The sequence below is a fragment of the Rhinolophus ferrumequinum genome, unplaced genomic scaffold, assembly GCF_004115265.2.
Source record: "Rhinolophus ferrumequinum isolate MPI-CBG mRhiFer1 unplaced genomic scaffold, mRhiFer1_v1.p scaffold_31_arrow_ctg1, whole genome shotgun sequence".
Lineage (NCBI taxonomy): Eukaryota > Metazoa > Chordata > Mammalia > Chiroptera > Rhinolophidae > Rhinolophus > Rhinolophus ferrumequinum.
In genome coordinates, this window is record NW_022680396.1 from 13,141 (window position 1) to 33,952 (window position 20,812).

The following is a 20,812-nucleotide window of genomic DNA, read 5'->3' on the forward strand; positions in this document are numbered from 1 at the left end:
TATGACGGTGGCTTTTCTAATGGCATGAACTCCAATAAATTCACATTCAACTCCAAGTTTTTAGGATAATCAAGTAGCAAAAAACCAGCTTGTTACCTTGGACTAATAAAAACCAAGACAGTGAAAAATAGGAGGAGGCCTGTGGGTCTCAGACATTTGGGTGGAGGAATGATGCTGAGGAAAGAGCTGCAAGCACAGGTCATTTCTTATGAAAAGGACAGAACAAACAGCTCACAGGGGACAGCAAAGGGCCATGGAGAAGCACTGGCATGGTTAGGCCTAAGTCCTAATCAAAGAACGGATAGCACACATCAGGCTGTATTTCAGAATTGCTATGGACTAACGTGCCTTCCACTTTCCATTTCTGCAGGGGAAACTTCAGCAGTCAAGCAGAATGTTGGGTGTGTGGGTGGTAGATAATTTGTCTCTTCGATTCTCATGTTTGCATATTGAAAGGAATTGTCCTCAAGGGGCTTTATCCGAGAAACCAAAACCCAGGCCCTTCATCCCCATTTGCACCAGACGAAGACGGTAAAATCTTAGACTCGAACCTGAGCCTGATGCCATAAAATTGAGACTTGTGGCGAGTATTGTGTAGGGATGAGTGTATTTTCCATGTGGGAGGAATATAAAGAATTGTGGCCAGTGGGTAGATCAAGCTGGTTTTTAAATGTGTCCATAAATTTTGACATATTCTTTGCATAAAAACAGTAGAATATGGGTCAACATTAGTGACTTGCTCCTAATGAACAGAATATGTTGAAAGAGATTCCGTAGACTTTTTCACAAAGGGCAACACAGCTCCTGTTGGTTATGTCTCTGAGCATCTGAACCTTGGAACCAGCCCCGTGTTGTGGGGAGGCTCGGGCCACAGTGCGAGCCGGGTGTTCAGGTGTAGGTGTTCCTGCTGTCTGCCCCAGCTAGAGTGCCGACCAACAGTAGGCACCAACAACGGGACACATGGCTGAACAAACTTTCAAATGATTCCAGCCACCAGCCATTGAGCTGCCCCAATTGAAGCTGAGGGGAACAGAGACAGACGGCCCTGGCCACACTCTTCTTAAGTATGGATTTGTGTTGTCTCCATAACTGTTGTTTATGTCAGTCACTGTTGTTTATTTCAGCCACTCCATTGGGGAGTTAAGGAAAAAGTAGACACACCTTCTGGATTAAAAAAAGAGATAATAAGAAACATAACTTCCGCAGTATAAATTACAGATATCTTCTTTTATTGCCCTTTGCTGTATTGTGTTTTGCAACTATGTTTTACAAATTGAAAGCTTGTGACAATCATGCACTCAGCAAGTGTATGAACACCGCCTTTCCGACAAACTTGGATTATGTTTGGCATTTTTTAGCAATAAAGTACTTTTTAATTAAGGTATGTACACTGTTTGTTTTGACATAATGTTACCACACACTTAATAGACTACAGACTAGTGTAAAGTAAATTTATATGCACAATTCTTGTGATTCACTTTATTGGGTTACTAGCTGTATTGCCGTGGTCGGAACCAAATCTGCGGTATCTCCGAGGTGGGCCTTCAGTCTCCTCTATAGTGGAATCTAAGCAATGTGGAGACCGACTTACTAATGACACACAATGCGAATGAGAAGCAGCAGTGAATACAAGGAAGACGTGAGACGTTTTCCAAGGGTCCCCTCAATGACAGCGAGGCAGGTGTGCATCTTTAGAAGCTGCCCTCGACTTACGGGATACGGAGGACTGGCAAGGAGACACATGGTTCATAGTGCGATAGTTGGAAAACTAGAAATAGCCAGTTAGTAACCACAATCAAGCCTTTTTCCTGATTTCCATTCCCTAAAATTCTAAAGGAGGTAGGCAGCTTTCAATATTGATTCATCAATCTAGTACTCAATCTTCACCTCCTTTTCCTCGGTGAGGAAATAGAGAGCATTATGGAATCATTTTTTAATCTCAGTAGTAAAACAATCATAGTCTCCTCTGGCACTATTTAAATACAATTTCTCCTTTCCCTTACTTCAAACTTGTTTGTATGGGAAGGAAAGACCATGTCTTCTGTATCTTACACCGAAATGCTTCTCAGTATCACACAAATAGGCTTTGAAATTTTGTAATTCACATCACTAATCTATTATTTGTTTCTGATTGATTTCTTCCTGATTTTTAACAGCTGTACTCTTGGATGGGATGACATATTTATTCCATTAATTATACATTAAGCTAAAAGTACAACTATGCATCTCTACATAAGGAAAAGAAGTAGATACAGGGAACTGTGTTTCTGAGAATGTAGGATCTATGCCAAGAACAAGATTGGCACCAGTGTTTTAGAAAAGAACCAGGTCAAACAGGATCTACTTTTCAATTGCAAGATGATGGATTAGAGAGATTTCTAAAGAGGAAAGCAGACGGTCCAGGTTTCATCTTCTCCTTCCTAGACAGTGAAATCTATGGAAGAGTCTATGGATTAGGAGATAAACAAAATGAAGAAAGTGGTCCACCAAGTATCAGATCCTATTACCAACATTCGATGGAAATGGGACTGAAAGGGGGGCACTGGGTTAAAGATTAATGTTTTGAATGAAGAAAACAAAAGGAATGAGTCGCCTTTGTAAGCCTCATATCCCATCATGTCATAGAGTCACCAAGGCATAAGCAGGCCACAGGCTCCATCAAGAAGCAAAACATCTCCATAGAAGTAGAATTAAAGATATTCCACTACACTGACATTTTATTATTCCATAAGACATCTGGTAATATGCAAGATGACTCGGAAAGAGTTCTCATAACATTTGATTTGGTAATGGCATAAAGACAGATCTATAGATCAATGAATCAAAATTAAGGATCCAAAAATTAACCCTCATATATATAGCCAAGTGATTTTTGACAAAGGTGCCAAAAAATCCAATTGGATGTGAATAGTCTTTTGAGCAAATGATACCGGATCAACTGGATTTCCACATGCAAAAGAAAAAATTAGACCTCTACATCATACCATATATAAAAATTATCTCAAAATGTGAAAGCTAAAATTATAAAAGCTTAGAAGAAAGCATAGGCATACGTCTTCATGAGAGAGTTTGTAATTGTGTCTTAAGAAAAATAGATTAACTGGACTCCATTAAAACAAAATACTTCTGTGCTTTAAAGGACACCATTGAAAGACTAAAAAGGCAAGCTAATGAAAGGGAGAAATATTTGAAAATCTTATATCTGATAAGCGATTTGTATCTAGGATATATAAAGAACTCTTACAATTCAACAAGGAAAAGACAATCCAATTTTAAAAGGGCAAAGGAATTGAATAAACAGTTTTTCAAAGAAGATATACAAATGCATAATAAGCATGTGAAAAGATTGCTCAACATCATTAGTCATCAGAAAAAAATACATCAAAACCACAATACGGAGCAAAGAGTACACTAGTGGTTCCCTAGGGCTAGGAAGAGTGGGAAGGGCAGACTGGTACACGGTGAAGGCCAACAGTACACAGATACTTTCCAGGGTGATGAAAATGTTGTAAAACTGATTGTGATGATGACTGCATAAAGCTTTGAATACACTAAAAGCCACTGCACACTTTAAATGAGTGAACTGCATGCTATGTTCATTATATCTCAATGAAGATTGGAGTCATGCAACGGTGACTTTGGGGTCATGCAACGGTGTCCTCCTTGGCTTTCTGATCACTAGCCAGGGTTGAGACATAGGAGAGGTAACAGTATGCCCTTTTATAGAAAACTGATATAGAAAAAAAGCTATCTTTTTCACTGTTTGCGTCTGTAAAATTAAGAGAGAAATCTATATTGTACTGCTCCAAGCATTGAGTGGTTTATATTTCCTCAAATTAAGTGATTTCTGGATCCCAAATGGATTACAAATTACTTTCTGTTTTAACCTATTCATCTGAATATCCATTTCAGATTGATTGGGTTCTAAATCTCCAAGGAAACTAAGCTCTCCATTTTGATTGTCATGTAGCATCCTTGTATTCTGAAAGAGTGTCTTCAGTCTGCAGAATTGTAGAAAACGAGTAAGTCAAATTCTTTAAGAGTAAATATTTAATAATTATTTAAAGAGATATTATGTCTATCATACAAAATAAACAAATCTATAAATTATGATCCTCTCCTATTTGTTCCAGTATAATAGTTTGAAAGCATACTAATTAAATTATAATCTTAGGTAAATAACAAAACGATTGTGACACATATGATACAGACTTAATATTGTAACAATGTAAGGTTCTTATAATTAAAGTATTATTAATATCCACTTAAGATTGTTAGTATCAAACATTAACCTATTATTAAATATCAGCTATAAACCAGAGATCAGTATCCAAGGTGAAGAAGGAAAGTATAATATATGTGGATGTTTTGAAAAGACACAAAAGTACCATTCGGTGCCTACTGACCACAGTCTACCAGAAGAAAAGAAAGTACGTACCAACAAGAGATCAAAATAGAAAGAGAAACCGGAAAGAAAAATCTGAAGTCTGAGTGGAGGGGAAAGGAAAGGGGCAGGGCTTTAGAAGAAAGGAAATTGGAGAGATAATTGTAACACTCTCTTCAAGTCTGTTTTAAGAAGAGATTTTTGCTAGCACAATGTTAATAAAATGTGAAGAATACAAAACAATGCAGAGAAAGACAGTGACATGAGGGAAAAAACGCTGAGGAGAATCAGAGTAAAAACTTCCTTCAGTAAGCAGCAAGTACACAGAAAGCAAGCCACGTGCGGGGCTTCCCAGACGTTGGGAAAGATTCCCTTATTATCTGAGTGAGATGATTACTCATCTCCTTCTTCTTTAAGTTATACATCTGCTTTGGTATGCATGACATATTTTATAACTGAAAAATGTAGAAATAACATAGAAGCCAAATCAATAACAATTCTGATGTTGTTAAACAATACCACAGATAGGTTTTTAGACATTAAACTGTTAGAATGCCGAAGGGAAGAACACTACTAAAAGGAGGAAAGATTACCAAAGAGAGCAAAGACGTCTTGCAGAAAAAAAGATTCAAGGGAGATCAGGAAGAGTGCAATTGACAGTATACGCAAAAGTCACTGTCATTATAGTTTTAGGAATCATTCAAGAGTAGGTATAATGTTTTGGCATTCACACAAGTTTGACTGTGCTGTGAGTTTCTGATGTAAATTTTTAAGTAGGATAACTTGTTTAATTATGAAATTACAGGTATGAAATACATTTGTACTTAGGTTTTCATAAAGTAAGAATTATAGTTAAATAGTAATTAATGGTTGACATGATCTGAAATATTAAAACCTTACCTGGTAAACTCTTTCTCTAATCCATCATTTTTCTTCTTTTGTTGATTCAAATTATATTGCAGAGGTTCTGTTAACTTCTTATAGTACTTTAATTGTTCCTTTTCATCCTCAGTCTTTGAAAAACATTTTTAAAGAAAGTTAATTTTAAAAATCTAGAGACTCACTCTTCTGTCTTTAAAATATTATTCCTCATGAGCTCACGAGTAATATGTGTACACAGGTGTATGAAATGTAGTTATAAGCCTGATGCCAGTAAGGACAGATTTCAAAAACAATGACTTTTCTTAAAACAGCTGCAATTGATTTTACAGTGTCATCATTGGTTTCCTGGAATTTAAATTGCCAAACTTTCTTAAAAACGGAGGTTTTTACATGTAAAAATACTAAGTGTTAAAGAACAGATTTAAATAGTGGCTCTATTTACATTTTAGCTTCAAGAAATGCTCCCAGAGACATTTTCATCAACAGTTCAAGATTTTACAGGCTTTATGAAATCACATTTTTCTACGATAATCTTTGAAAACTTCCCGCGCAGCCCACCTTACATGATTGTGATGATCTGACAGGAGTATCAGGAGAAGACTCTCATTCTCTGTAAGCGTTCTTCCATAGGTTACAATTCCTCCTTTTCTAGTAAATACTTTTCTCTTTAACTAAAGTTTATCTTCTCTATATTACATAAAAACATAACTTTCTCTTGATTCTTGTAACTTTTTTGTCTGTTGATCTGTTTTTCCCCTTGCATAGGACTCTGACCTTCTTTAATGTGTGGTCTCATCCCCAGGTCCATATTTTCGCCGATTATTATCTTCTTTTAAATAAGAATCTGACTTTCTGTCCTTATAATTGCGCTAAAACATTTTTCAGTCTCATCTCTTTCTTTAGTCCTTATCCTGCTTTACTTCTTATCAGCAACTGATAAGGATGCCCACACCCTTTCCATGGTCTTCTCAGCCCAACTCATTTCTGAACAGCAGCCCTGGTGGTCAGGCCTTGACCCTTTTCTAGTCCTCTTTTTAAATGCTCAGCTCCTTAAATCCCAGGGCTTCAAACCACATTCCCTCGCCTACAGTGGCAGCCTCGACCCCTTTCCTGAGGTCTTCTGTACTTTCCTTTCCCCCCGAGCTCCTCATAGACAGTGTCCTCAACCACACACTCATAAACCATGACTTGCTGTGGATCAGCTCAGCTTGTACATTTTATGGGGATGCTTATCACTGTCACTGTGAGCGTAGCGTTATTTTCAGATGTTGGCAGCTCCTCACCCTTAGGATGTTGACCAGCAAATTTGTCCTGTTTTTCTCTCAGAATGTATAAGTTTTTCATAAGCTTCACATTATCCACAATTCGCCTTTCCATCTTTGTTTGTTTTTTTGAATAACTTCCTATTCCTTGGGACCTGACCTGACCTATGGAAGTGTTCTGAAATTCCTTTCACAAGTACACTCACTATCTTGTTTGAAGGCTTAAGTCAGCTGGAGCTGTGCTTTCTTCTCAGTCCAGATGCTTCCTCTCAACATTGTGTGGATCAAATATCTTAACCCAGGTAATATGTCACCTGGGGGGAATCATGAGATGAGAGTCTTCTAGAGAAGTGAGGGCTATTGATTGAATTGGTTGAAAGCTGTCATTGTTAATCTTTTGATTTATGGTGTAGACCTTATGGTGGCTGATAATTCTGTCGAGATCCTAACTACTTCCCCTAGGAATCTATAGTCCTTCGTTATTTTGGTATAAGCTTAACCAGTTTTGGGTGTGCTTACAAATTTTTCAATTTTTTGACATTCAATATTACTTTATATTAATTTATATAAAATGTTATTTTATAATATTTTATATTAATTTCAGGTGTACAGCATAGTAGTTAGAATTTACGTAATTTAAGAAGTGATCCCCCTGACTCGTCTAGTACCACTTGGCACTATACTTAGTTATTGTCATAGTATTAACTATATTCCCTATGCTTTACATTACATCCCCGTGACTATTTAGTAACTACCAATTTGTAGTTTTTAATCCCTTCACCTTTTTCACCTTGCTCCGAACTCCCTTCCCATCTAGACTCATCTGACACCATGCATCGTGATTACAATATTATTGACTATATTCCTTATTCTATACCCTACATCCCCATGACCACTTTGTAAAAACCAATTTGTACTTCTTAATCCCTCCCCTTTTCACCCACTTCCCAAAGCCCCTAACCAGCTGGCAACCAACAAAATGTTCTTTGTATCTATGAGTGTTTTTGTTTGTTTGTTTTATTCTTAAATTCCACTTATAAGCAAAATCACATTGCATCTGTCTTTCTCTGTTTGACTTACTCCACTCAGCACAATACCCTCCTAGTCCATGCAGATGGCAAGAACCCATTTTCTTCCATGGAATATTCCCCGAGCAATATTCCATTATACACACATATACCCTCTCTTCTTTATCCATTTATCCATTGATAGACATCCAGGCAGCATGCGCATGTTGGTCATTGTAAAGAATGCTACAGTGAACACATGGAAGTACAAGTCACCTCGAATTAGCGTTTTTCGGTTTCTTTGGATTAATACCCTGAAATGGGATATCTGGGTCATTCTTTTAGCCTCTGTTTAAAAGTCTATATTGTATGATATAAGTATTGCTCCCACAGATTTTTAAATTTTATTTTATTTTCATGAAATATCTGTTTCCAGCCCTTTATTTTCAGTCTCTGTGTCTTTTGATCTGAAGCGAGTCTCTTGTATGGAGCATATGTAACGATCTTATTTTCTTATCCTTTGAGCCACCCTGTGTTTTGATTGGAGCATTTGATCCATTTACACATAAAGTAATTGTTGATAGATATGTAGTTACCCACATGTTATTAATGATATTTTTGCTCTTTCTGTTTTGTGTGTTTTAAAGAAGTCCCTCTAATATTCCTTGTAATACTGGTTTGGTGCTGATGAATTCCTTTAGTTTTTGTTCTCCAGGAGCTCTTTATCTGTCCTATGATACTAAATGATAGTTTTGCTGGGTAGAGAAATCTTAGCTGTAGGAGGGTCTTTCATCACTTTGAATGTTTTGTGCCCTCCCTTCTGGACTGCAAAATTACTGTTGAGAAATCAGCTGATAGTCTTATGGGTGCTCCCCTTTAGGTTACTAACTGTTTTTTTCTTTCTGGGTGCTCTCTTATAGGTAACTGTTTTTTTCTTGCTGTTTTTAAAATTCTTTATTTACTTATAAACTTTGGCATTTTAATTATGTTGTATCTTGGTATGGGCCTGTTTGGGCTCATCTTCTTTGAGACTCTCTGATTTCTCGGCTTATATGTCCATTTCCTTCACCAAGTTAGGGAAGTTTTCAGTCATTTTATCTTCAAGTACATATTGAATTCCTTCATTTCTTTCTTCTTCTTGTAGTACCCCATATGATGAGAATGTTGGTATGTTTGACATTGTCCCAGAGGTCCCTTAAACGATCCTCATTTTTTGGATCATTTTTGCTGTCCTTATTGGGTATTTTCTGCTACCACATCTTTTAAATCACTGATTCGATCCTCTGTTTTATCTAATCAGCTTTTCATTCCCTCTAAGACATTCGCTTTTTCAGTTATTTTATTCTTTACTTATGACTGGTTCATTTTTATGTTTTCTATTTTCATTTTTATGTTTCCTATGTCTTAGTTGAAGTTCTCCTTGAGATCACTGAGCATCCTTATAACCAGTGTTTTGAACTCTGCATCTGATAGATTGCTTGTCTCTATCTTGCTCAGTATTTTTCTGGAGGTTTGTTCTGTTCTTTTATTGGGCATGTTTCTTTGACCTCCCATTTTGGCTTCCTCCTTGTGATTGTTTCTGTGTATGAGGTAGGACTGCTGTGTCTCCCAGGCCTATTTGAGTGGCCTTATATAGTAGGTGTCCTGTGGGGCCCCGTGGCACAGTCTACTTGTTAACCAGAGCCGGGTGCTGCAGGTGTGCCCCTTGTGTGAATTCTCTGTGCTCTCCTGTTGTAGTTCAGTCTCTGTTGCTCTTTGTATGTCAATGGAAGGTATTGATCCTCAGGCTGATTGGTTGTGAGGACTGACTATGACTACAGTGGAGGAGCTGGTTTGGCACGGGCTGCCCCTATAAAGCAGGATTTGCTGTAGCAGGGCACTGGTATCTGCCCTGTGTGCACTTTGGTTGTGTCTTCCTTGGTGTTATCCAGGTGATGCTCCAGCTCTGTTCAACAATGATCACCAGTTGTGTTAGCCCTAGGGACTCCTGGCAGCGGCCCAGCTACAGGCCAAGATCAGCCACAGCCTGTGTCCTGTCTGGGGCCAACTAACTTGACCACAAAGCAGGACGCAGATGGCTGCCACCTGCACTGGGTTCAGAGGTGCCTCAAGAGTTCCAGTTGCAAACCATAGCCAACTGCCACTAGTGCCATCTTGGGTCTGCACAGCAAGAAGTAAAGGACAGCTAGAGCCACATAACGCTTGTTTGAGTTTTGTGAACCGTTGAGAGATTTTAGGCAAGTCTGCAGCATGAGCCAAGACAGGATGTTTTTCTTGGAAAGAACCACTGGAAGGAGCTTGGGTTGGCTCTCAAGTTGGGTGGGGCAGGTTCTCGGGGAATCACCAGAGTGGGATGGACAGTGTTAGCCAGGTTGATGTAGACTCAAGAGATGGCGGCTGTCTATGTCTCACACTGCGATGGGTGATGGATCAGTACAGAAACAATGGATTCTACAAGCACCTCTGTGTGGGAGAAAGCTCCCCTCCAGCCATCACCCTAAAGCCAGAAAACTTAGTTCCTCCCCTTATATCCCTGACATCTTTTGAACTACTGCCCAGTGTTGGAGTTCAGGGCAAATGAATCTGTCAGTTAGTAAGCCCATTCCAAGCCTTATAAGAGAATCAACTGGGACTCTAGTCACACTTCATCTCACCCAGCTAGAATGACCAGTGGTTTCCACAGCCAGAAGTTATGGGGACATCTCTCTCTAGCACTGGAATCCTGGGCTAGGATGCCTGGTATGGAGCTGGGACCCCTCACACCCCAGGTGGACCACCACAACCAAGATATCCCTCTAGACTTTTAACAGTCACACAGGGGTCTGGCATCAGCTTGTTCTGTTTTTCTGCCCCTCCTACCAGTCTCGAGGTGACTTCTTCTGTATGTCCTTAGAGTTAGGACGACTTTGGTTGAGCTAGACTTCAGGTGACGCTCAGTGATGATTGTTCTGTAGTTTAGTTGTAATTTTGATGTGATCGTGAGAGGAGACAAGCATGGCATTTACCTACTCTGCTATCTTGACCACAAATTCCCAATTTTTCAATTTTTGATACCTTAATATAATAGATTTCTCTATAAAACTGTGATGTGACAACTCATGGAATTCACATTCATGTAAGACTCCTTATCAACACATTATCATGTCACTCATATGAAAAGTATGCTAACATAATGTGACTTAATTGACAAGAAGTCTAGACAAAAATTTTTTTTCAAAGTTTCTTTGGCCACAAGAAGGACCATCAGCACAATCTTCTCTTTCCCTTGATGGGCATGTCTGTGTAATGAAATTGCTTAGACCTGGCTGCTGTGACTGAAAGACACCAGCTGGAAGGTACATCTACGTCATTGGTCCGCCTCAGGGGTCACAATGCGATCTTATGATGGGAAATCCTAGGGAGCCTCTCCTACAGAGGACAGGAGGATGGCAGGGGAACGTTGTTCTGCTTAGGAAATAGTGATACGGTTTTCACTGTCCATCAGGAAATTGTCATCCTGGATGACACATCAATCTTTTCTGACATTGAACTGTTAAATCTTTAAAAGCATATGATTAACTCAAGTGATTGGAAAAAGATTAGTTTCTACACTTGCAAAGCTAGGAGCACTATGTTACTATATAAGGCCTTGATTGGGCATTCATTTCTACTTTTACACTGGCATCTCTTTTCTTTTTCAAAATCCAACAAAGAGAAAAGTATATTCTTTTCAGGAAACATTTGCATAATGACCCAGTATTCGTTAATGATGAACAAAACAAATTAGAACATTAAAAGTAATTCATTTTTCAAATCTCACTAAAGGGTTTAGATTTCAAGGGAAATTCAGAATTCTGGATCAAATCATTACTCAAATGCCTGGACTCAAACAGGTATTTGTAGTCCGATGTTTGTGGCAGCATAATTAGCAACAGCCAAAAGTTGGAAAAACCCAAATGTTGGACAAACGAATGGATAAATGAAACGTGGTATATATCAAATATTGCCTTTAGACTATCACAATCTTTTTCTATAAAAATCTTACTACAAAAATCATTAATTTTATGAACTGAGATTTCTTTCTCTGTAGAGAGGAATTACATTACTCCCAGCAAGTCATATCAACATGAATACAGTACTTTTATTAATGAGACTGTTCTTATTGTCTAAAATATTCTTATATGCTACTATGACAGACATAAAAATTCATTTGCAGTATGACAGAAATGAAGAGATTCACTTACCAAACTTGTACCTGACAGGTTCCTGTGAAGCTGTTTGATTAGGCCCACTGGCTTTTTAATTGTCATTTTTAGGTCAGTATTTTCAGTTTCAAGCCTAAAGTGAATATTTTGATATAAGTATTCTCACACATTAACTTTAAAGCATACCACATAATCTCTGAACAAATATCTGAACGTGCATAAAATCTGAACTACATAAAATCTTACAATTTGAAAAGCGCACGATTTGGCATTTGTGCCATTTTTCTAGTTGTGAATTGTGGATAATGTGCAAAATTAGAGATAATGTACACAAATTATTCTTTTCAAGGTAGCTCAAAGCTGACATTTTGACCCAGCTTCACACTCATGTGTTTATTGTTATAACTGATCTAATTGTCATACTACACTACACATCTGCTTTATAAATACTCAAGTTATTTTCTGTGCTGCTTTAAATTATACTTTTGCACGTGATCTTCCATCTTCTCAGAACATCTTGCATCCTCTGTATGTCGAGCTCTTGCTTCTTGCAGCTAAAATAAAGAAAACGTTATGTTTAACTACTGATGATCTATGACATCTGACAATTAAGTTTGCAAACGTTGCAATGATGTTGCTCCTCTTTTTTATATATATATATGAGGGATTGTTCATTATGAATTTCTACCAACTGGACAAACAGTTAACCAAATTTACTCTTTGGAAGTGCTGAAAAGGTTGTGTGAAAAAGTTAGATGACCTGAACTTTTAGCCAACGACTCATTGCTCTTGTATCACAACAATGCACCAGCTCACATGGCACTGTCTGTGAGGGAGTTTTTAGCCTGTAAACAAATAACTTTATCGCAGCACCCTCCCTACTCACCTGATCTGGCCCCCAATGACTGAATATGTCATTGATAAAGATAAAGAAAGATATGGAAAGATAAAGAAAATATGGAAAGGAAGACTATTTGAAGACATTCAGGACATCAAGAGTAATATGATGACAGCAATGATGGCCATTCCAGAAAAAGAGTTCCAAAATTGCTTTGAACTGTGAGCTAGGCGGTGGCATTGGTGCATAGCTTCCCAAAGGGAGCTTTGTGACCGTAGTGATATTCAGCAACGAGGTATGTAGCACTTTTTCTAGAATGAGTTCTCACACTTAATTATCATACTTTGTAGTATAAATGACCCAAGAAGTCAAACATACTATATTTCAAGCATCCCATCAACTCTAATTTTAAATATTCATATACGTGAATTACCAGGCTATTCCAGTGATTATGAAAGTTAACAGGCTACTCTTGGGGGCAATCAGATAGTTCATGGAATAGTTTGAGGGGCAGTAACTAAATAAGAGCCAAAATGCCTGGGTTTTTATTCCAAGTCCACTAGTTATTAGCTGGGTGACCTTGAGCAAAATACTTAAATTTTTTGGGTCTCAGTTTCTTCATTTATAAAATGAGACAATAGTGGCATCTACCTCACTGGGATATTGGGAAAATTAAATTAGGGAACATATGCAATAGAAAAGGACACAGCACACAGTAAAATCAAAGGGTTTGCAGTTAGCATTATTATTGTTGCTGTATTTTATGTTCTAATGAAATCTGATATTTTACACAGATAGGATGCCAATGGAAGTGGTCTCTTACCCCAGTTACACTGAAATCATTCACCAAACTATTGGCAATGTCAGCAAATGGGGAGCATTAGCCCAGAATATAACCCCAGTACTAAAAACCTTTGACCAACTCCACTAGCCAACAGTACATTTTCTCTGCTTGTAACAATTTATACGTTACTATGTCTCTGCTCCACTCAGTGGGTGACGAGTATGGACTACCGTGCAAATACCACCTCCTGGACTGAACATACAATTTATATGACCATGAGAGGCAGGGTGAAGCCACTGGCATGGAAGTGACGGACTCGAGTGCTAAACCCAACTTCCCAAATCAATTCATTCCCAGCAACTGGTTATGTTGGGATGTGTTAGCAAGCACTCAGAAGAGCAGATGAAAGCAACGTGCTCTGGCAGATCAGAAAAGCCGTCCTCAGAACTGTACAGGTAGAACGTGCTATCAGTCTGTACACCCTGTCTGGCTGCAGAGAGGAAGGGCTGGTTCCCTTTTATTTTATTTTTTTATTTTCATGGAGAGGGGGAAATGAGCATTTCATTGAACAAGTTTCTATTAGATTCGTGCTTTCAATTTTATATATAATTGTGAGAAGTACTTTCAGAATAAAAGTTTAATTATATCAATGTCTCCAAGGGGAAGTATTGGTTTGGTATGAAATATTTAATTTTATCCTAGCAACTGTTAAAGAAAACATTTTCAATGTATGCAAGGATAGGTGCCATCATATCAAATACGATTTCCCCTTGGACAAACTTATACTGAGAAAGACAGAATTCTCTCTCATGAAAAATTAAAACTATGTCAAATTTAGGGCTCGATTGCTCTGCACAGACTATCTGACAAGCGCTGAGGAACATGAGTTCAATGAGAGTTCAAACAGTCAGAGAAAGCTTCACGGAGAGGCGAGATCAGGAGCCAGAAATCCGGGGGCAGGGAAATCAAAACATTGGCTCCCACCATAACTTGTAAACTCGTGTTCATAGCAGAATTATTAACAGCCAAAAAGTGGAAACAACACAAAGTTCCATGATGAATGGGTATTTTGTCCACAAAGTGAAGTAATGTTGGGCAATAGGAAGAAACAGCTAACAATTGGTATGTGCTACAACACGGTTAAACCCTGGAAATGTGATGTTACGTGAAAGAAGCTAGTCACAAAGGACCGCATACCGTGTGATTCCATTGACATGAAATGTCCAAAATAGGCAAATCTATAGACAGAAAGTAGATTGGTGGTTGCCTGAGGCTGGGAGAGACAGGAAGATGGGATGACGGCTAAGTGAGGTGGGGTTTCTCTTGGGGGTGATGGACGTGTTCTGTAATTGTGGTGATAGTCCCACAACTCTCCGACTGTAATAAGAGACAGTGAGTGTATAGTTTAAACAGGTGAAATATGATATGGGAATTGCATCCCAATGAAAATTAAAAAAAAATAGTGAATCTAGATTATTTTCTTAATTCTCTATTGTGGGTGTGCATACTACAATGATCTACATATTTCTATACTTTTACAATGTTTCTAAAAAGAAAACAAAATGAAGGAAATACCTACTTCAACTGGTTTGTATAATGAACTTTCTGTACAAGTTAGTCTGAAGTCCATGAATTATACACCAATGCTGTAACCATTCACAAAAGTGATGATAAGAAATAAGACAAATTTCTGAATCGTTCTAGTAATCATTATCTTCTGATTTTAAATGGCTGCCTCATCGTGGTAATGGAGATATCACTACAAAATATTGTTTAGTAGGAAAAAAGTCTCTCGATTTCTATGAGGAATGCTGCCTATTTCTCAACGTTACCAAGGGTATAGACTATAAGAAAAAACATACAATGCAAATAGCAGGATGGAAGCCAGAGTTTAAGGAAGAAGTGCATTATAAAGATAATAAAATGATAATAAAATAATTACAACGAAAACACAAAAGAAAGCTGCCCTTGAAAATCAGGATCCTAAAACACTTTATATTAATCAACTGTAGATGAACTGTCGACAGGTTACATTTCACACATACCTGACTTCTGATGTGCTCTAATGTCTTGAAATCCTGCGTCTCAGCTTCTGAACGCATACGGTAATGTAATCTAACCTCCAGTGAAGCCTCTGACACAGGCAGTTTTTTTATGGAGTCAGGTAGCTCTTGTTGAAGTTGTCTCCCAACCACCTAGGAAGATGATTCTGTTACTGATTTTATAATCACATCTATTAAATTATGTTAATGATCGCTAACTCTAACATATTAATATAATATATAACTTGAAAAGAGATCACCCCAGGCATCAGTTCACCTTCTTTCCCTCTTTTGGACACAATTCTGTTTCCTGAATCTGGGTAAGACACAGGAGGTGTTGTCCTGCTGCCCACTCACTATTACGTAGGTTACTTAACAACAGAGTCAGCCCCACTGTCCGTTTCCCCTGATGACTGAATCTGGGTAAGACACAGGAGGTGTTGTCCTGCTGCCCACTCACTATTAGTAGGTTACTTAACAACAGAGTCAGCCCCACTCTCCGTTTCCCCTGATGACTGAATCTGGGTAAGACACAGGAGGTGTTGTCCTGCTGCCCACTCACTATTACGTAGGTTACTTAACAACAGAGTCAGCCCCACTCTCCGTTTCCCCTGATGACTGAATCTGGGTAAGACACAGGAGGTGTTGTCCTGCTGCCCACTCACTATTACGTAGGTTACTTAACAACAGAGTCAGCCCCACTCTCCGTTTCCCCTGATGAAGCTGCAAAGCCACACAATCTACTGACATCTCAGGGGAAGCTGCTATGTCGGTGGGACTAGTGGGAGTCAATTCTACATTGTGGAATGTTTCCCCCTTTTTTATCACAGGCTTAAATTGACTTCCCAGGTCCTCACGTATGCAGTCCACTGCTCACAACCTTCCAACAGATTCCTGTATCTTAGAAGAAAAGCCAACTCATTCCAATGGGCTTCAGGGCCCCAGGTAACGTGGCCTGACCTCCCTTCCTGCTACACATGAATCCTGCCTCCCCTCACTCGTCTGAAAATGGAGACCCAATGCCAAGTTAATAAATCAGAGACCGCTACAGTTCTCTTTGAAATGGACAAACTTATGTCCAAATGATAGTAAATGGGCCTTGTGATGAGAAAAATGAATTTGTAAAAATATTCAAGGACAATTATACGTAGTAGTGGGAAGATTAAATCAAGTAGAGTGCTGATAAAACTCCTCACATTTGTCCCCAATTATGATTTAATGAAAAATTAGCTGCCTTTAAAGAGGTCACAGGTCATAAGAATACATTATTTGGGACTGAAATTGTTCCAATTTATATCAAATTGACATGAATAAAAACAAAATTATACCAACTAAAATGTGGAAGAAACTACTGAGGGAAAGTGACAGCATCTACACTTCAGTTCATGTGGGAAATCTAGAATTAACTCTGCAGGTAATCCACTTAATTGAACCTTTATCTCTAAAAACTCTGTTTGCATAGAAGCATTTCCATTTATCTGCTTCATAATGGTATTACAATGTGGTAACAGAAAGATGAAAATTATTATTGTAGCACTGTAAGACTGAATCATTCATATCAATATGTATCTAATAACAATTTATACCTTAAAATTTCATAGTCAACACAATGTCTTTACTCAAAGTAAAACACCTCACAGGTCTAAGTTTTATTTGCTGGATACAATGTATGCTTTTAAGCTGTTAGAGCAAATACATTTGTAATCTATATATTTTTAATATTCTGCTAGATTCAACATTTAGCCATTATCAAATATCTGAACATTGAATTTTCTTTCAGGTAATTTGAAAACTATTTTTCTTTCTGGATACTTACTTCTCTTTCTGATTTATCGTTTTCATACTGGCACATTCTTCCTTTCAAGTGTTTCAATTTGTTGACTAACTCCTTATGTCTCTCTTTCACCATACGCTCTTGTTTTTCACATTCAGCTTGAAGCACTTTTTTGAGCTCCTGAAGCTGCTCTTCAATATTCATTCCTGAGTTTTCATTACTGTCACTTTTGTTGAACGCATCATCCAACTTCTGTCGAAGAAGCATATTTCCACTTTGTACGTCAGAACCTTTCTCCTTTAGGGATTCCAGCTTTCCAATATATGTGTTCACTTTTCCTTGTTCCCTTTGATACATGTGTTCAAATTCCTCCTCTTGACAGTGAGTTTGGTTTAGGTCTTTCAATACAGGTTCAAAAACCAATGTCCTTTCTCTGACAGCATATCTTGTGTGAGGGAGCTCAGTGTCTAAGCTATTGAATTTACTTCCAGCTTTAGAAAGTTGCTGAGAAAGAATCTCCTTCTTTTCTTTTAGGTTACACATAGCGATTTTGTCCATGAAATGCAAGCATTCATCTCTTAATCTCTGGAAAGTATGTTGTAGATGTCTTATTAATTGCTTACTAAGCTCATAATGATGATCGGATTCCGCTTCTGTTTTCAATCTTTCTTTGCTTTGTCTTTCATTCTCCAGTTGAGAGTTCAGCATTGTATTCTCAGCTGTTGGAACATTAAGCTGTCTGCTATATTCAAATACTGTTTTTGTTAGTGTTTCATCATTCAGTTTTATTGTCTTTTGAAGACAGTCATTCTTTTCTTTTGCATTTGCAGTGTCCTCAAAGTATTTTTTTTTCCACTTCCTGATTCTGAGTGTTGAGTGTGTCCATTTGCAATCTTAGTTTGGCGATTTCATCCTGCAACATGTGATTTTCACGCAACAGGTCTTTTTCTTTTTTGTAACTCTCAGAAACCTAAGTAAAACAAAGGAGACTTGTAGCTAGCACTCACTGAAATGACATATCATGATATCCTCTGAAATTAAAGAAGAACCTAAATGTTTATATAATGAAAAGGTTGCAGTAAGTGGATATCCCATTGGAAAAATACAATGTTGAATCCAAACCTCCAACTTTATACAAGCATAACTTCCCCAAAGTTAGAAAAATTTAATATAAGATGCTGAATCCATGAAAGTGAAAAAGAGAATTTTAAAATCATAAGAGAATTTTAAGCATCTCAGAACTGGAAAGGCAGCAAATCCAGAAGGCATGAAATAAAAGATTAAGAAGTCTGACTACACTTTAAAATAGAGTTTACCGTCTGAATATACACCTCTCCCACAGTAAGAGTATTCACTCTGCATATATTTGGACTGATTACATTTCCTAGAATTTTTTCCCCAAGAATATTCAAAAGATATTCTACATTTCTAATACTTTCAGAGTCACTTATAAGATTAAATCTACTAATCACTGATAAATCTAGGCATTGCGCTAAGCACTTCTTTATACATCAATGAACTCATTTCGTTATCACAATTTCAGACAGAATGATTAAAAAGATGAGCAAGTTCAGGATTTTTTCCAGGACTTTGGACTCTACAATAGTGTGCTTGCTGCCCTTCTAGTGTAAATATATAAATTCAAAAGAAGCCTTAGATTTCAAAAAACTCAGGGTAAATAAGCTAAAAATTATAGAGCTCTTCTTAGAAAATAGTGAGATTATTTGCTGCTGCATAAGTGTTATTTCCTTTTCATAATGTTTAAAGGAAAAATAAATGTGAAATAGAGGCAATGTATGTGAAATAGGGACTATTTCAATAAATATGAAATAGGGACTTCTTTGAATAAAATACTCACCAATAAATTAAATAAATAAAACGGATGTGTTGCATCATCACAATTCTATTTTACAACAGTCACTCAGGCTGCAATTTATGATATTGAGGACTTCCGTTTCTTCCTAGGATCCTATGCATCATCCTGTCTTGCATCACAGCAGAGCCTCTCCTCGGTGCCTCCAAACCCACAAAGGCAGCTACCAAGAGTAGGTCACTTTTTAGCTTCTACTAGGTGGCTCTGGGTTGGGCACAAGCTGCTGACCTGGGCCTGCCCCACAACCCCTCCCAAGAGGCCCCAAATCCAACACACCTGGTAATCAGCTTCAGCAATACCAGAACAACACCCAATTAGCTCCATAAATGACACGCCCAAGCCATGGAATGAGCAGACACCAGAGTCCCTGCTACAGTCGATCTTACTCTGTGAGGTCAGCCCACATACTGTAGTCATCTACTGTAGTCACAGCCAGTCGTCCTGAGGGTCAATTCCACACACTGATGTGCCAACAACAATCAAGGCTCAAGTACAAAAGGAGGGCACACACCACTCACACGAGCTTCTGGAGCACCCGGCTCAGGTGACCGGGGAGACTGTACCATGGGACCCACATGATACCTGTTATATGAGCCAATGCTGCCAAGATGAGAAGAATTAGCAGATCTACATAATACATAGAAACAAACACAGAGAGGCAGTGAAAAAAGAAGAGGGAAAGAAACATTTCTCTAATGAAAGAACAGGATAAAACTAGAAAAAGAAGTAAACCAAATGGAGACAAGCAATCTACCAGAAACAGAGCTCAAAATGCTAGTTATAAGGATGCTCGATGAAATTAGGATAAACTCAGTACAATTTCAACGAAGAGACAGCAAACATAAAAAGGACATAGAAATCATAAAAAAAGTCAAAAATGAAGAATACAATATCTGAAATGAATAATTTATAGATGGAATCAGCACCACATTTGGTGAAGCAGAGGTTCAAATAGTGATTTGGTAGACAAGGTAGCAGAAAACACCCAATCAGAACAGAAAAAAAAATGAATATAAGTAAAAAAATAAATAAAGACAGAGAATACTTTAAGGGACCTCTGGGACAATATCAAGTATAACAACATCCGTAAGACTATCAAAAGGAGAAGAGAGAGAGAGAGAGAGCAAGGAATTAAAAACCTATTGGAATACACAATGATGGAAATCTTTCCTAACCTGGAGAAGGAAATAGACACAAACAAGCTCAGGAAACACAAAGAGTTCCAAACAAAATGAACCCAAACAGGCCCACACGAAAACATATCATAATTAAAATGCCAAAGGGTAAGGACACAGAGAGGATATTAAAACCATCAAGAGAAAAGTAGTTAGTCATATACAATGGAGCTCTCATAAGATTGTCAGGTGATTTCTCAACAGAAAATTTGCAGGCCAGAAGGGATTGGCAAATATTGAAAGTGATGAAAAGCAATAATCTTCGACTAAGGAGGGGAGGAGGAGGAAGAGGAGGAGGAAAAAGAGGAGGAGGAGGGGGAGGAGGAGGAGAGGGAGGAGGAGGAGGAGGAGGAGGGGGGGGAGGAGGAGGGGGAGGGGGAGGAGGAAGAGGAAGAGGAGGAGGAGGAGGACAAAGAGGAGGAGGAGGAGGAGAAAGAGGAAGAGGAGGAGAAGGAGGAAGAGGAGGAGGAGAAGGAGGAGGAGGAGAAGGAGGAGGAAGAGGAGAAAGAGGAGGAGGAGGAGGAGAAGGAGGAGGAGGAGGAGGTGGAGGAGAAGGAGGAGGAGGAGGAGAAAGAGGAGGAGGAAGAGGAGAAAGAGGAGGAGGAGG

At 38.3% G+C, this 20,812-nt stretch overlaps 1 protein-coding gene across 5 annotated transcripts in view; it reads right to left on the reverse strand.

Annotated features, from left to right (window-relative positions):
- LOC117019985 (ankyrin repeat domain-containing protein 26-like) overlaps positions 1 to 18,043 on the reverse strand; it is a 28,971-nt gene extending 10,928 nt beyond the window's left edge. For 3 of the 5 annotated variants that reach the window (XR_004422607.1, XM_033102217.1, XM_033102218.1), the window contains exons 1-4: positions 17,200 to 17,893; positions 15,387 to 15,536; positions 5,285 to 5,397; positions 3,875 to 4,001 (exon numbers count right to left, since the gene is read on the reverse strand). Coding sequence is in view for 3 of the 5 variants with exons in the window: in XM_033102217.1 (XP_032958108.1) it covers positions 3,875 to 4,001; positions 5,285 to 5,397; positions 15,387 to 15,536; positions 17,200 to 17,865 (1,056 nt within the window). In the remaining 2 variants the exon portion in view is untranslated. Of the gene's footprint in view, positions 1 to 3,874; positions 4,002 to 5,284; positions 5,398 to 11,758; positions 11,853 to 12,202; positions 12,274 to 15,386; positions 15,537 to 17,199 lie in introns of all 5 variants that reach the window. The other 2 variants (XR_004422608.1, XM_033102219.1) reach the window with 2 other exon arrangements.
- Between the last annotated feature and the right edge of the window lie 2,769 nt (positions 18,044 to 20,812).